The 15,188-nt window shown below is 40.6% G+C and overlaps 1 protein-coding gene across 1 annotated transcript; it reads left to right on the forward strand.

Moving 5' to 3' along the window:
• The first annotated feature begins 29 nt into the window (after positions 1 to 29).
• On the forward strand, positions 30 to 13,018 carry LOC144646292 (protein CREG1-like). Its single transcript, XM_078505827.1, has 5 exons — positions 30 to 351; positions 2,591 to 2,764; positions 2,996 to 3,279; positions 10,378 to 10,468; positions 11,272 to 13,018. Exons 1-5 carry the CDS (start codon positions 51 to 53, stop codon positions 11,373 to 11,375), a joined length of 954 nt encoding a protein of 317 aa, XP_078361953.1. The 5' UTR covers positions 30 to 50; the 3' UTR covers positions 11,376 to 13,018.
• Positions 13,019 to 15,188: the final 2,170 nt, after the last annotated feature.

Consider the following 15,188-nt stretch of genomic DNA (forward strand, 5'->3'; position numbering starts at 1 on the left):
CAATCAAAAATAGTGTTACATTCTTTGTCAGGAGGAGGTAGTTATCCAGAATGGAAGGTCTGGAAGTCAGTCACGCACACTGGCCACAACGAAAAAATCTCCTGGAACGAGAGCACACGGAAGCGATTTTTGTGATGGGTTTTCCTGAGGATAAGGTTAGGCTCTTGGAAGATGACAACCAGGAAACTCATCCTCCTACAGTTTTGGACGTGAATGAATACGAAGGCAGTTCCAGAGTCTGTCGAGTTCTGTGCGTATCTCTCACATACGTGGTTGTATTGGGTGTCTTTTTGACCTCATTTGCGTATCACAGCTCTAGCAGCGACGAAGATTCGCACAGCTATATAAAAGGTTTGTTTATCTCTAAATATCCGTTTTTTTCGTTTTCGTTTTATGGGGATACATACTGTAATTTTTGGACTTTGGATTGAGGAAGTTTGTTTGTTGATCTTAGCATATTTTGTTATCTCGTGATCGGCTATTATAATGAGCTTTAACTTTTTGTTCGACTTTACTAAAATGTAAACTGTTTTGTTGGTCTGATCTTGCGTGTTATGTATGGTCAACTTCTCAAAAATTTAACTGTTAACCTTTCAGAAATACAGTGTAAGCTTGCTTAACAGTTGGTCCCTGATGTTCATCATCTGTTGCCCGTGGGGGGTTAATAATCCTTATATTGCATGACTGTTTTATTAAAAGCTTATAATATTGTTTTCTTAATGATGGTGTTTAGATGACTCGCCCATTTCCAGTCATTGTTTGAATTGTTCTAAACTTCAATTCATACAATAGTTTAACAATTATTCACTGACGTGGAGGTAAATATCCATCACATTCACCAACACTGTGGTGAATAATTGTTTTAGTATATACCATGCTAGTTGAACAACTAGAGGACCAAAACATCACTTTCGGTAAAAAAGCGACACACAAAGGCAGTTTGTTTCCCTTTAACTGCTCGGAGGTGAATAGTACTTTGCTAATCACCTCCGAGTTAACCAATCAGTGTGTGCGAAAAGCACTTGTGTGGTATACGGTATACTAATAAATATCGTTGACAAAAAAACGAAGTATAATATCCAGAAACAAACTATGAAATTATTATAAAGCTTTTTGATTCTGCAATAACTTTTCAGAGTTTGAGCAGATGGTTATAAGGGGTTGAGAGCCTACCTCAAAGTGAAGTAATTATTTGATTGGTTGGTCAGGGCCTAAAATAGAAAATTTTATCAACCATGGGGAAGCTGGCAAAGATCGACATTGATTAAAAAGAGAATTTACATGTTAAAAAATTGCAGTATTTAAGATCCAGTCAGTTAAATTGTCACTCAAAGGATGTTTACACGACAAAAAATTTGGGTACAGACCCGTCAAAAAATCAGTCCAAAAACAATCATTTTTGTAGAGAAACAGCCAATTTTTTGCTGGGCCATCGGCATGTGAATGGCCTTAGCTGAAAGTTTTATACGGGGAGGCTCTGCCCCGAGCTCTTACCCCTTACCCTTTTATATACCATTTTTGACAGAATTGTATCCCTTTTGTATACCTTTTACTGAAAAAGGTACCCCTGTCATATACCTGAAACACCTGGCATCGACTTAGAACACGACGTTCTCTTATTATTTTCATTTCCATACCTTTTATATACCTAAACTTGTGAAATCTCAACCCTTTTATATACCTAAAGCCTAAAATACCCCCCCCCCCCTCCGGGTATTTATGAACTTTGTGCCAGTAGAAATGTGGGAAATTCAGTGTAATGGTTTGCATAACACTTCTTTCTCCACAAAAGGTGATCATTGCATTAATTCTCCCTTTTCTCTTGATTTAATTAGTATTGATACTGCAAGGAGAAAATAATTTAAAATGGGACTTGTAGGGATAAAATAAAACATTTTTTGTATATGTATGATTGAGGCATGGTGATCTAACAGCTAGGGTATATTGTACTCCAGATTGAGCAGTCTAGGTTCAAACCCTGTTAAGGTCATTGTGTCGTGTTCTCTGGTAAGACCCTTCACTTTTGGGGGGAACTCCCAAACGAAAGGGACAGGGAAAGTCATCAAAAAATTTGAATTAAGGAGACCAATCCAGACAAGGCTCAAGCTTTTTCTTTTTCACAGTACTGTGCTATTTGCCTGATTTTTTTAATGATACTACAGTATTTGCCAAATTCTTTTAAGGTATTGCAGTGTTCACCTCCCCCTTTGGCTCAATTTCTGGCACTCTCTTGAGTCCAGTCTTTGTTACTCCCCGAGAAGGAGGAGTATGGCCAAACAGTGGCTAGAAATTGATCCTACCTCCCCTCTAAACTCCTTGTCCAATAATTAATTATACATGTCTGTGGCATGGGTTTGACTATGCTTGCCATCTAAGCATGTGAACTTGTGAAATGCACCAAAAAATGTACAATATGTACATAGGCAAAAAGATTTGCTAGAATTCATTTACTAGGGTGAGTGCTAATGTCCATTGTATCCCTGAAATACTGTAAGACAAGTAAAGATGATATTGTGCAGTTAACAATTGAATGAAGATTGGTAAAGGAAACAAGGCTAAACATACTCAGTATTTTTTTCTTTTCATGTAGGGTACAATTCTCATGTTAGTAAATTGAGGCCTAGTGAAGACTACAGAGATGAAATGCACGATTTTAGGATGCAAGAGGAACAACGCCGCATGAAGATGTCTCTGGTGTTTAGATCCTGGTCTAAACCCTCAAAGACATACGACCCACCACCCAGATTTGAAAAGGCCAAAACAGGTGAGAACAACAATAAGAATTGATATCATGTATTATTAGTTTACCCCTAACTTTTCACCCATTCTGATTAGTTTAAATTGATCACGCGATGCAATAGTATTCATCTGTTAAGGGCACTATCAGCCCATAGTGCCCATCTGAGAAAATACCCGGAAGTAAAAATAATTTTTGTTACTCATAATTTATCATTCATTTTGTTTTTATTGAGAAACTTTTGTTTCCTTTTGACAGCAAGATACATTGTGCACAATTCTGACTGGGGATCCATTTCCACCATCTCTGTATCAATGGATGGGGCCCCTTTTGGAATGGCGGCTTCTTTCAGTGATGGCACTGTTGATAACAGCACAGGAGTACCATACTTTTACTTGGCAAAATATGATCCTGTGATGAAGAACATGGAGTCCAATGCATTGTCCAGTCTCTCACTGTCAGAAGCACAGAGTGGATACTGCAAAGAACATAACTGGGATCCTGAGGAGCCACTGTGCTCTAGGGTCACTGTCATAGGAAAGGTATCTCATTTCAAAGCTTTCAATTTGCAAGTTAAAATAGACATTGGGTAGCATTGAACATGTGATGTGGGCAGTAAGCTATGTAATTTAGCTCTCCGCACACATTGCAGACCCACGATGTTAATTAATAGAATGATTGTATCGAGATGCCCCATGATTGTCATGTGATTACTTTATTGTTACGCAATGGGCTTCCCTGTTGTGTGACAGTCGGGTTGGCGATCTCATTAAAACGAATCAGTTCTAATGTCCACAATCTCCTGAGTCTTTACAAGCCTTCAGTACACAAATCGTTACATGGTGGCAGCGACGGGATCGAACTTTCGTCTAGATACCTTAGTGGAACATTGTTAAAGAATGGCGACATCACATTTGCCGCCACCTCCGTCGCTTGAAATTCACGATGCAAACGCGGCCGAGAAATGGAAGAAATTCGAACTAGCGTGGAGAAACTATGCTTTAGCTACAGAGCTGAGCGAGAAGGACGAGAAAATCCAAGTTGCCACTCTACTAACAGTGATAGGCGAGGAGGCTCGAGAAGTGTATTCAACGTTTACAGATTGGGCGCGCGCGGGGGACAAAGAGAAAATTGAGCCAGTCTTGACAAAGTTCGCCACGTACTGCAAACCGCAACAAAATGTACCCTTCGAGCGTTACAGATTCAACCGCAGGGTGCAAGAACCTGGAGAATCCTACGATCAATACAGAACGGCACTACGCAAGCTAGCCGAGGGTTGTAGCTTCGATACAATTACGCCAGAAGAACTTCTTCGAGATCGTCTGGTATTTGGAATAAGAGATGCAAAGGTTCGAAGACAGCTGTTACGCGAAACGAATCTAACGCTGAAGAAAACAGACGAGATTTGCCGCACATCAGAGAGCACAGCCGAGCAGATGAAAGTTGTCGAAGAAAATCCTGAAACAAAGCAAGTGAACGCCGTAAATCATCCGAGCAAGAGAGAACCTCGTGCAAGCGGCGAAAGAAATGGTTTCAGGTTTCAGTCAGCACAAAAAGACAACAACGCCGCTGCAAAGGAATGCGGGAACTGTGGAAAAGCACACGACTTGAAGAGGAGGGAAAGCTGTCCAGCATTTAGAAGAAGATGTGCTAAGTGTGGAAAATACAATCATTTCGCAGCCATGTGCATGGGCGGAGCGTGGGCCGATAGAAACAAAATTAGCCAAACAGCAAGAGTTGTTGACCTCGAGGAAACCGAAGACACCGAGTGTGACGAAATTTATTGCATCTCCGATATCGCTGCAATACAGCTCGATGATTCTCAGCTAGTAACTCTCAAGCTGAAGTCAGGGAACTTTTTACGTTTCCAACCAGACACAGGCGCTCAATGCAACGTCATTCCTGTACACCTTTACAAGAAAGCGACCAAAGACGTCACCCTCGAGCATGTGAAGCAATATCAGACAGCGATCGTAGCGTATGGTGGCTCGAAAATTCCTGTAGTAGGCGAAGTTCAAATTCACGTCTGTCGTGGTGACTACCAGGGCTTTCTCGACTGTAAACTGGTAGACAGTACCGAAATACGGCCGCTCTTGGGAAGAAAAGCATGTATTGCAATGAAGATTATCAAGTACATGGACAATGATGAACTACGTAAACCGAACACTGGGAGTTTCCCTGTTTACACTTTAGACAGCACAAAAGGCGAGGTAACAAACCAATCTCCCCTCTCCAAAGAAGACCTCCTCCGAAAGTATCCCAAAGTCTTCAGAGAAAATGTTGGCCAGATGGAAGGTGAATATCGCATCAGAATTGACAGTGAAGCAGACCCAGTGCAGAATGCACCCCGCCGGGTGCCAGTGGCATTGAGAGACAAGCTCAAGGAGACATTAGATGACCTTCAGCAGCAAGACATCATCACAGCCGTGACAACCCCTACAGCCTGGATTAACTCAATGGTTGTAGTACCCAAGGCAAATGGCAAGTTACGAATTTGCCTGGATCCGAAGGACCTGAATCGAGCAATCCTTCGCGAACATTACCCCCTCCCCACCATTGAGGACGTCGCTACACGCCTTCACGGGGCTAAAGTTTTCACAAAGTTAGATGTTCGCAGTGGATTCTGGCATGTTGTGTTAGACGAGAAGTCATCATACCTTACCACATTCCAAACACCTTTTGGACGTTTCCGGTGGAAAAGAATGCCTTTTGGAATCAGCTCGGCCCCAGAAGTATTCCAGCGACGAATGCATGAACTTATTGAAGGTCTGCAGGGTGTGGAGGTCATCGCAGATGACTTTGTGGTTGTTGGATTTGGACACACCCATCTGGAAGCCGTTCACGACCATGACCAGAGCCTTATGGCATTTCTACAGCGTTGCGAAGCCCAAGGAGTCGTCCTTAACACAGAGAAGTTTACCCTCAGGCAGAAAGAGGTGCCGTTCATTGGGCACATAGCCACAGATGAAGGTTTGCGCGTAGACCCATCCAAAGTCAGAGCCATAATTGAGATGCCTGCTCCCACAGACAAAGCTGGAGTACAGAGGCTGTTAGGTCTAGCACAATACCTAAGCAAGTTTTTGCCGCATCTCTCCGATATAACCAAGCCACTGCGAGAGCTGACTCAAAACGACGTGGTTTGGCTATGGGAAAGTCCCCAACAGACAGCGTTGGACACATTAAAGAAAGCCGTCAACACTACACCGGTGCTTCGGTACTACAATTTGAAGGAAGAAGTCACAATTCAGTGTGATGCTTCGCAATCTGGATTAGGAGCAGCGTTGACACAAAACGGTCAGCCAGTGGCTTACGCATCTCGGGCACTTACACCTGCAGAAACTAGGTATGCCCAAATTGAGAAAGAGATGTTAGCAATCGTGTTTGCCTGTAACAAGTTCGAGGCATACATATTTGGCCGTGACATGGTTACGATCGAAACTGACCACAAGCCATTGGAGAACATTGCACTCAAACCTCTCCATTCAGCACCTAAACGTTTGCAACGCATGCTGATGCAAACACAGAAGTACAACCTGAGAATCAACTACAAGAAAGGAAAAGAGATGTTCTTAGCAGACACCCTTAGTCGAGCATACCTCCCTGAAGTCAATTCCTGTCACTTCTCACAAGAGCTAGAGGACATCGACCACAGAATCTTACTCCCTGTAAGCAAAGCACGATGGCAGCAAATCAAACATGCGTCAGCGGACGATCCAGTGTTACAGCAACTACGCCAGACCATACAGAATGGTTGGCCAGGTACCCGGAAGGAAACCCCAGAATGTCTGTACCCATATTTCGACTTTCGTGATGAATTGACAGTCCAGGGGGATCTCGTTTTCAAAGGGCAGCAGTTGGTTGTTCCAGCAGCTTTACGGAAGGAACTCATGGCTGTCACACATGCCTCTCACATAGGCATAGAAGGTTGCATCCGGAGAGCTCGAGATACCCTCTACTGGCCTCGTATGGCTACAGAACTAAAGGAGTATGTATCCAAGTGTGATGTCTGCCTCGCACATCGAAGTGCTCCTGGCAAAGAACCTCTACTGCCACATGAAATGGTGGCGCGACCATGGTCAAAGTTGGCTGCAGATCTCTGTGAACTGGACGGCCGTACATTGTTAGTAATTACAGACTACTACAGCAACTTCATTGAAGTAGCCCGCATTAACTCCGTGACATCCAGAAGTGTTATTAAAGAGATGAAAGAAGTTTTTGCAAGATATGGTATCCCCGATGTCCTTGTTACGGACAACGGTGCACAATTTGCATCAGCTGAATTCGCAGCCTTCGCAGAAACCTGGTCTTTTGAGCACAACACATCGTCGCCTCGCTACCCACAATCCAATGGAAAGGCTGAGAATGCTGTTCAGACGGTCAAGCGCCTCTTCAAAAAGTGCAAAGCATCCGGTCAGTCTGAGTACCTTGCCCTACTTGATTGGCGAAATACACCAACGGAAGGTGTTGGAACCAGTCCAGCACAACGCCTCTTCGGTCGCCGTTGCAAGACCTTGTTGCCGGTGTCCGGTACATTGCTTCAGCCACGACACTCGACAGAAGGAGAAACCAGAGCCATGATGGGCATGAAGCGTCGGCAGCAGCATTTCTACAACAGCCACACTAAGCCACTCCAGCCAATCGCAACTGGACAATCTGTGCGTATGCGACTGCCAGGGAACACCACATGGACGGCAGGCACCTGTGTCGGTGAGGCTGGTCCGCGAAGCTATAAAGTGCAGATCGGCGATTCTGTTTACAGACGGAACCGCCGTCAACTGATCATGTCAGATGAAGCCCCAAACAAGGATAACCAGCAGGTGGACCCTGACCTGACCCTAACAGTCCCAGGGGAACAGAACCAGGCCACACCCACACAAGTGGCCACACCCACACCTCACTCAAGTGAGCCTGCGGAAGCGCCAATGCCGCAGAGCTCTTCGGCCCTTCCCAGCCCCCGCAGGTCCAGCCGGAGCTGTCACCCCCCATCTTGGATGAATGATTATGTTACACCTTGATTTAGATGCAGATGGGAACATTTAGCATTTATTGATTAGCAACAATGACATTGAGCATTTATTGATTAGCAGCTATGACATGGAACATGGGACACTGATTAGCAGCAATGACATTGAGCATTGGACTATATTTAGGGAATGTCGAAATATTGTGTTTTGTTCTTCATTTTTGTATAAGAGGAAGGGTGTATCGAGATGCCCCATGATTGTCATGTGATTACTTTATTGTTACGCAATGGGCTTCCCTGTTGTGTGACAGTCGGGTTGGCGATCTCATTAAAACGAATCAGTTCTAATGTCCACAATCTCCTGAGTCTTTACAAGCCTTCAGTACACAAATCGTTACAATGATGTCAGTAATGCTCGGAGGTTGTCGCAAAACTGGCTTTGTTTTGTTGTTTCTTTGTTTTGTCCTTAAAGGCAACTATTTAGCTGAATAAATTTGTTATTATCCAGCCATTTCAGCCTTTTAAGGTGGCCCGTGGGTATTTAAGAGCATTACGGAAATGCGCCCATTGAAAAGCGTCGCACGGGAAAATGCAAATAAGCTTAAAATTAAACACAGAGCATGCGTAACGTACTGTCAATCAAGTAATCCCCTGTGTAGGTCGATTTCTCAACCATTGTTTTTGCTAAGACGGCGGAAATAATAGACGGTAATTTGTGGTTAGTCCCGGGAGGCAAATGTAATTGTCAGTCGCCACTACTAGACCATTTAGCGATTAGAAATTTGTTGTTTACACCTTTGCTCGGTGAAATTTTCACTCTGTCGATTGCCCTTTCTCTAAACAGTTGTTATCTTTCTTGTGAAAATGATTTCTAATCGGTTTAAATAAGGTTTCCCGATACAATGAAAGTAAATTACGCATGTAGCAAATTAAAGCGGCAAATTGTTTACAACGCGTGCCGAAGCGGCGAGAGCCACGAAATATTCGGTTGCCTTCTTTCCAAAGTGTTTCGCTATAAACTTAACAATAATTCTCGTCGAAATTTTCGCTACAACAAAGATATTTTCATGGCTTTTGGCGAGCAAACCTCAAACAAAACTTGGAATGTGCGTTCACGATATTCACGCGTAATCGGCCGCTAAAATATAAACAACTTTATGCAAAACTCATGTTAAAATTTGACCTGCGTATCGCGTGGCAAATTTCATTCGGTTTAGAACCGCTTTCTCTTGTTGACATAAAAAAACTGCCTTCTTCACAGAAATCCGAGCTTTAAACAACAAGATTGACTTGGAAAGTTGCTGAAAACAGACTGGATTTCCAAAATTCGCACGATGTGTACGGCGCTTCGAATTTTGGTTGTGAAATATTACTTACAAGGTTTTGCATAAACTGTTCGATAAAAAGAGCTTGCCGACACTTCCAAACAATCGGCATTGTCCTCTAAAGGACTCAGGGGCATAGCGTTCAACTCCCTTATGGAATTTGTCACTTCAGGATCTAAAGAAACCGAAACTGTCGGCAGCTTTTGCAGTCTCGTTTTCAAGGCTTGGTGCCCGCAAAACGTCATGGGTACCCCACTTTTCCCGGGCAACACGTTTCAATGGGCGCCGATTCGTAATGGGCTGACAGTTCCCTTTTTAACTCGGAAAAGAGTTGTAGTGGGCGAAGTGAATTCACTCCTTCACTCCTTCACTCCATCACTCCTTCACTCGTTTCCTGTTAGACATATGCACGCAATGCGTGCAAGTGTTTTAAGGCCTCTAGAGAATGAGACCTTTTCTCTGATACCTACATTTCTTGTTAAATTACATAAAATTAACATGCTTAGTCACCAACCGAAATATTGTATTAATGTCAATTTTCTTGAAATAATATTATGATATTTATTCAGCTATAAGCCGAGACCGTCAACCTTTGGTTTTTTAGAACCAGTTAGAAAAAAACTAACCCAAAACACTCAGGTAAAGATGAATTTATTTCAGTACGATTTGGTGAAAAAAAATCGCTCGACTTATTATTATAAATATTATTTTTCGTTACCTTCAAATAACAAAAAGGAAAAATAAAAAGAAAGAAATCAATTTGCAACAGATGGGAACTCTATCTCTTGGCCTTTCGGTCTGCTCTCGATCAGTATTTGATGACAATCAAAGTGAAGTAAACAGAAGGTTTGGAAAGTATAACATCATTTGTATTAGCAAACCTTTATTTGTCAGTTTGTTGTTTTCGATTCTTGTTTCATAATAACTTTTCCGAGTTTAGTGGCTTATAGCCACTTTTAGTTATTTAAGCATGTTTTTAAACGGGAAAACATGAAGCGATTGCTTAGATTTTTTGAGAACCTGACTTATCTGATAATCCACTCGATAGATTTTCTGAATGAGCGACTACTTTATTTGGCCTTTAAAAACGTTTATGTACATCAATATCTTTAGCCATCAAGGTCTCATTTGGGGTTGTACATGAATAAATAAGGCATGAATCAAAATGGTCTCTTTTAGGGGTCAAAAAATGCTTTAGCCACGCGTAGACTGGTATCCTACAGGGGTTTAATTCAAATTTTTCTGACAAGTATCCCTGTCCCTATCATATGAAAGTCCTTACAGGGAAAGCAGGAGAAATTGAATTAATTTTTTTTTTGATCCTTTATGCAAATTATTTAATTGTCATTCAGCTTGTCCATGTTGGCCCTGATGAGGAAAAGTTTGCTGAAAATGCTTTGTTTTCAAGACATCCTGTGATGAAGACGTGGCCTAAAGATCATGGTAAGTTCCCAAAACATGCAGGTTCTAAATTTGTAGAATTGCTTTACAGAGTCTTCATTTGAGAGGCTTGTTTTACTTGAAACATTCGTTAAATACTTGCAATAATTATTAATTTATTGACTGTTTGACCATAAATTTTTTAGCATATATACTTTCACTCTAAATTTTCAAAGCGTTACCCTGCAATACATTTGAATTGGAGCATCATTCAAACTGACTACAATCATCAAGTGAAAATTGCAATCCCTGCAAGGTCAACAAGAAGTACCCGTGTAAAAAAGAGACCAGGATCCCGCCACGAACCGGGATCCCGCCAAGATCCCACCAAGATCCCGGTTGGTTTTTTTACACGGGAAGGGTAATATTAAATTGTAGTTATATTCTAGCTATAGAACACATGATGATCTCTCACATTACAAATTAAAATGTCTCTGTCAGACTTTTAAAAGCACAGAAATTACTGTCCTTTCTTTTTTCCTCCTTTGCTGTTTCAATTTCTATACAACGGTGTTATCATTTATATTTGGAGTTTTCTCAATGTCACTGTTGAACCGAAAAGGGATGCGATATCCCTACTGTAGGTATGTGCGAGGGGTGGCCCATTTTCTATGGAAGGTAATGAAAATGAAGGGTTATCCTTTCTGTCAAAATTGCAATTGGTCTTTAAAAGGGTATTAACTTAATTAAGTGTTTGGACCTCAGGACAGACTGCCTCCCCCAGATGTTGAACAATGCCCCATTGTCTCTTGTTGAAATTTACCTTGGCTTATGATGCCGATCTTAAACCTTTTCTTGTCCTTTAGGTTGGCAGACACTAAAGCTTAACATCACTCATGTTTGGCTGGTGGACTATTATGGTCCTCCTACTATCGTTCCTGTTGAAGATTACTTTAAGGCTAAGGTGTAAGAGAGACTCAGGGCTGAATTGAGGTCTGCGGTGGTTTAACCCTTTCACTGTCATGATCTGAATATGAATTCTGCTTACTGACTGCTAGACATGTCTTTAAATTTTGTTTAGAGATTTTGGTGCTAAATCAGAAAATATTCCCTAGTTGACGTTTTCCGTTATTCTCATTGCCTGTCTGATTGACAGTGTATTTAAAAATTTGGGAAAAATTACATAATATGATAAGATTGTGTGGCTCCAGAAGATATCCATACCCCCCACGAAAGGGATTTGCCCTATAAACCCCCCCCCCCCCCCGCCCCACTGGAAATTCCAATTAAGCTTCATACATTGCTTTGAAGTTTGGGGTCTTTGTGACCCCCCTTCCTCCCCGGAATTTCCAATCCCTTCTGTGGGGGGAGTATGGATATTTTCTGGAAGTTCCACACATTATTCCTGGGAGTGAAAGTGTTAAAAATTTGTTTGTCTTTAGAGGTACTGTAGGGTTATAAAAAACTTTTTGCTTTTAATAGGCCTTATTCGTATTCTCGGTATTGGACTGGAACTAGCTTGCAATGGAGGCAAATGCGGGTAATCTTTTCAAATACAAATTACATGAAGCTGTTTTTAATGATATTCCCCCGCATGAGCCTCCATTGCAAGCTGGTCCAGTCCAATACCGAAAATACGAAAATTATGGTCTATTGAGAACGTATTCAAGAGCAAGTCTTGAGTACAATAGTAGTAAAGTATAGTTTTAGTATACTAAAACAATGCTGTTCTTGAAAACTGTTTATTTGTTAGGAATGAATGTTTATTCGTTTGTCACATGATAGAATCACTTTGAGATGTTGATCGTGACGTTTCGACTGCAGTACTGCTAGTCTTCTTCATTTCATACCATTTGTGGCCAAATATACAGCTCATAGCTTAGCACCCAGTGGGGTCCTGCATCAAAATGACATATTATATTTAATGTAAGAAGCTAAAAAAGTTAAAATGTGTTATGCTAAAAGCTATAAAATGAAAATATCCTAAAATTACATATTAATTTTATTTGTTAGAAAAGTTGGCTAAAGTGTATAACACAAGTGAGAAGTTTTTTGCTAAACATGGGGAGTTCTTTGCTAGTCCAAAAGAAGAACAAAGGGCTTAACTTGTTGAGAACAGGAAAACATTAATTAAAAAAAATTCTTGTTTTTGTCTCTGAATGTGCTTTTCAGTACACATTTTACAGAGCATCATGAATGATTAATTTTCAACACTGTTTCCTACCCTTAGAAGGTTCATGTGATATTTCCCTTAATTTGAGGACAATTTAATATAATTAGCAATAAATTAGACCATGAGCCTGAGTTTCCTATGAGTGAATAGTCAATGAGGCGCGGCTGAGTTGACTATCGCTCATAGAAAACTATGGTAAGTATTCTAATTCTTTTAGTAGAAACTCTAAAGGATTGCAGCCCAAATCAGTTTTGCAATAGAACACGGCTGAGTTTCTACTAATACAGAATAGAGCTGGTAAATTTAACATACGATATATATAATATTTTAATTGTAATTTAGATGACAGGAAAAATGTTTTAAAATAATATTTAAGTGAAAATAGCTTCTAATAAAAGTTAACAATTTATTGCAAAGTTTAAATAAATTTCATTATGGTAGTTGTAGTCCCTATTTATACTTTAACTCCATTCAGATTGAGCTGTATTGCTCATAAGTAAAGCAATAGCTTCTGATACATCACCAATATCGTTAGAAGCAGTGTCTTTGAAAACGACGGGGAGGGGTTGGATATCATTATGGTGCCCATTCTACTGAAATAGTCCTCTTCCTCTTTGACTACTGCCATGTACAATTCTATTTCTATAATTCTTTTTACCACTGCCCAAATCAGCCATTTTCAAGGTGGGCCATTTTGCTCATTAACACATATTAACGGATTGCTATTGTTATAATATTCAGTGGGGATTGCGACTTTCACACACTCTCATTTACAATCGACCTGGAAATCCGCCGTATCACGGACATATTTACGCGTGATTATTGAAACAATGGAAAATTGTTAATGAAAAATTGTTAATGAGTTCAAAATTTGCCGAAATCAGCCATTTGCAAGGTAGACCACATTACTCATTAACTGATTTCTATTGTTTGAATATTCAGAGAGAATTTTCTCCGCGTGTAAATGACTTGTGACTTTGACACTTGCACACAATAGAGACGGACACACCCTTTTTCAGTCGCGCCCACAATCGACCGGGAAATCCTCTTTTTCACGGAGTGGGTTACGGAGTATTAACGCATGAATATTGAAACAGTGGAAATTTGTTAATGAGTTCTAAAGTGCCCAAACTAGCCATTTTCAAAGTGGACCATTTTGCCCATTAACGGATTTCTTTTGTTTGAATATTAAGAGAGGAGTTTCTCCGCGTGTAAAAGACTTGTGACTGATACTAAAACACAATAGAGTCGGGCACACCCTCTTTCAAACGCGTGTAAAATCGTCCGGGGATTCCTCTCTCTTTGGAGATATTAACGCATGAATATCGAAACAATGGAAATTTGTTAATGAGCTCAAAACTGCCCAAACTAGCCATTTTCAAGGTGAACATTTTGCTTATAAACGGATTCTATTGTTTGAATATTCTTAGAAGATTTTCTCCACGTGTAAAAGACTTGTGACTTTGATACTTGAACACAATAGAGACGAGCACATTCTCTTTCAAACGCGCGCACAATTGACCGGGGAATGCTCTTTGTCACGGAGATATTAACGTATGAATATTGAAGCAATGGAAATTTGTTAATGAGTTCAAAACTGCCGAAATCATCCATTTTCAAGGTGGAACATTTTACTCATTAACATTTTATCATTGTTTAAATATTCAGAGAGGACTTGTGACTTTGACGCTTGACCACAATAGAGACGAACACACCCTCTTTCAAACGCGCGCACAATCGACCGGAAAGTCCTCTTTGTCACAGAGATATTAACGCATGAATATTTAAACAATGGACATTTGTCAATGAGTTAAAAACTGCCAAAATCAACCATTTTCAAGGTGGACAATTTTGACCATTAACGGATTTCTATTGTTTAAATATTCAGAGAGGATTTCTCCTTCTCCGCTTGTAAAAGACTTGTGATTTTGACTTTTGAACGCAATAAAGACGTACACACCTCCTTCCAAACGCGTGCAAAATCGTCCCGGAAAAATCCCCATTTATACGGAGATATTTACGCATGAATATTAAAACAATGGAAATTTGTTAATGAGCTCAAAACTGCCCAAAGCAGCCATTTTCAAGGTGGACCATTTTACTCTTTTCATTGTTTGAATATTCAGAGAGGATTTTCTCCTCAAGTTAAAGACATGTGACTTTGACACCTAAACACAACAGAGACTGACACACCCTCCTTCAAACGAGCACACAATCGACCGGGAAGTCCTCATTTTCACGGAGATTTTAACGCATGAATATTGAAACAATGGAAAATTGTTAATGAGTTCAAAACTGCCCAAATAAGCCATTTTCAAGGTGAACCATTTTGTTCATTAACAGATTCTATTGTTTGAATATTCATAGTAGATTTTCTCCGCGTGTGAAAGACTTTTGACTTTGATACTTGAACACAATCGAGATGGGCACACCCTCTTTCAAACGCGCACACAATCGACCGGGTAATGCTCTTTTTCATGGAGATATTAATGCATGAATATTGAAACAATGGAAATTTGTTAATGAGTTCAAAATTTGCCGAAATCAGCAATTTTCAAGGCGGACCATATTGCTCATTAACTGATTTCTATTGTTTGAATATTCAGGGCT

This window comes from Oculina patagonica, chromosome 3 (assembly GCF_052425735.1).
Source record: "Oculina patagonica isolate OP01 chromosome 3, crgOcupat, whole genome shotgun sequence".
Lineage (NCBI taxonomy): Eukaryota > Metazoa > Cnidaria > Anthozoa > Scleractinia > Oculinidae > Oculina > Oculina patagonica.

Coding starts and splice junctions, on each gene's coding strand:
- LOC144646292 (XM_078505827.1), top strand. CDS start 51: ATGGAAGGTCTGGAAGTCAGTCACGCACACTGGCCACAACGAAAAAAT. Junction 352..2,590: donor TTCGCACAGCTATATAAAAG/GTTTGTTTATCT, acceptor CTTTTCATGTAG/GGTACAATTCTCATGTTAGT. Junction 2,765..2,995: donor ATTTGAAAAGGCCAAAACAG/GTGAGAACAACA, acceptor TCCTTTTGACAG/CAAGATACATTGTGCACAAT.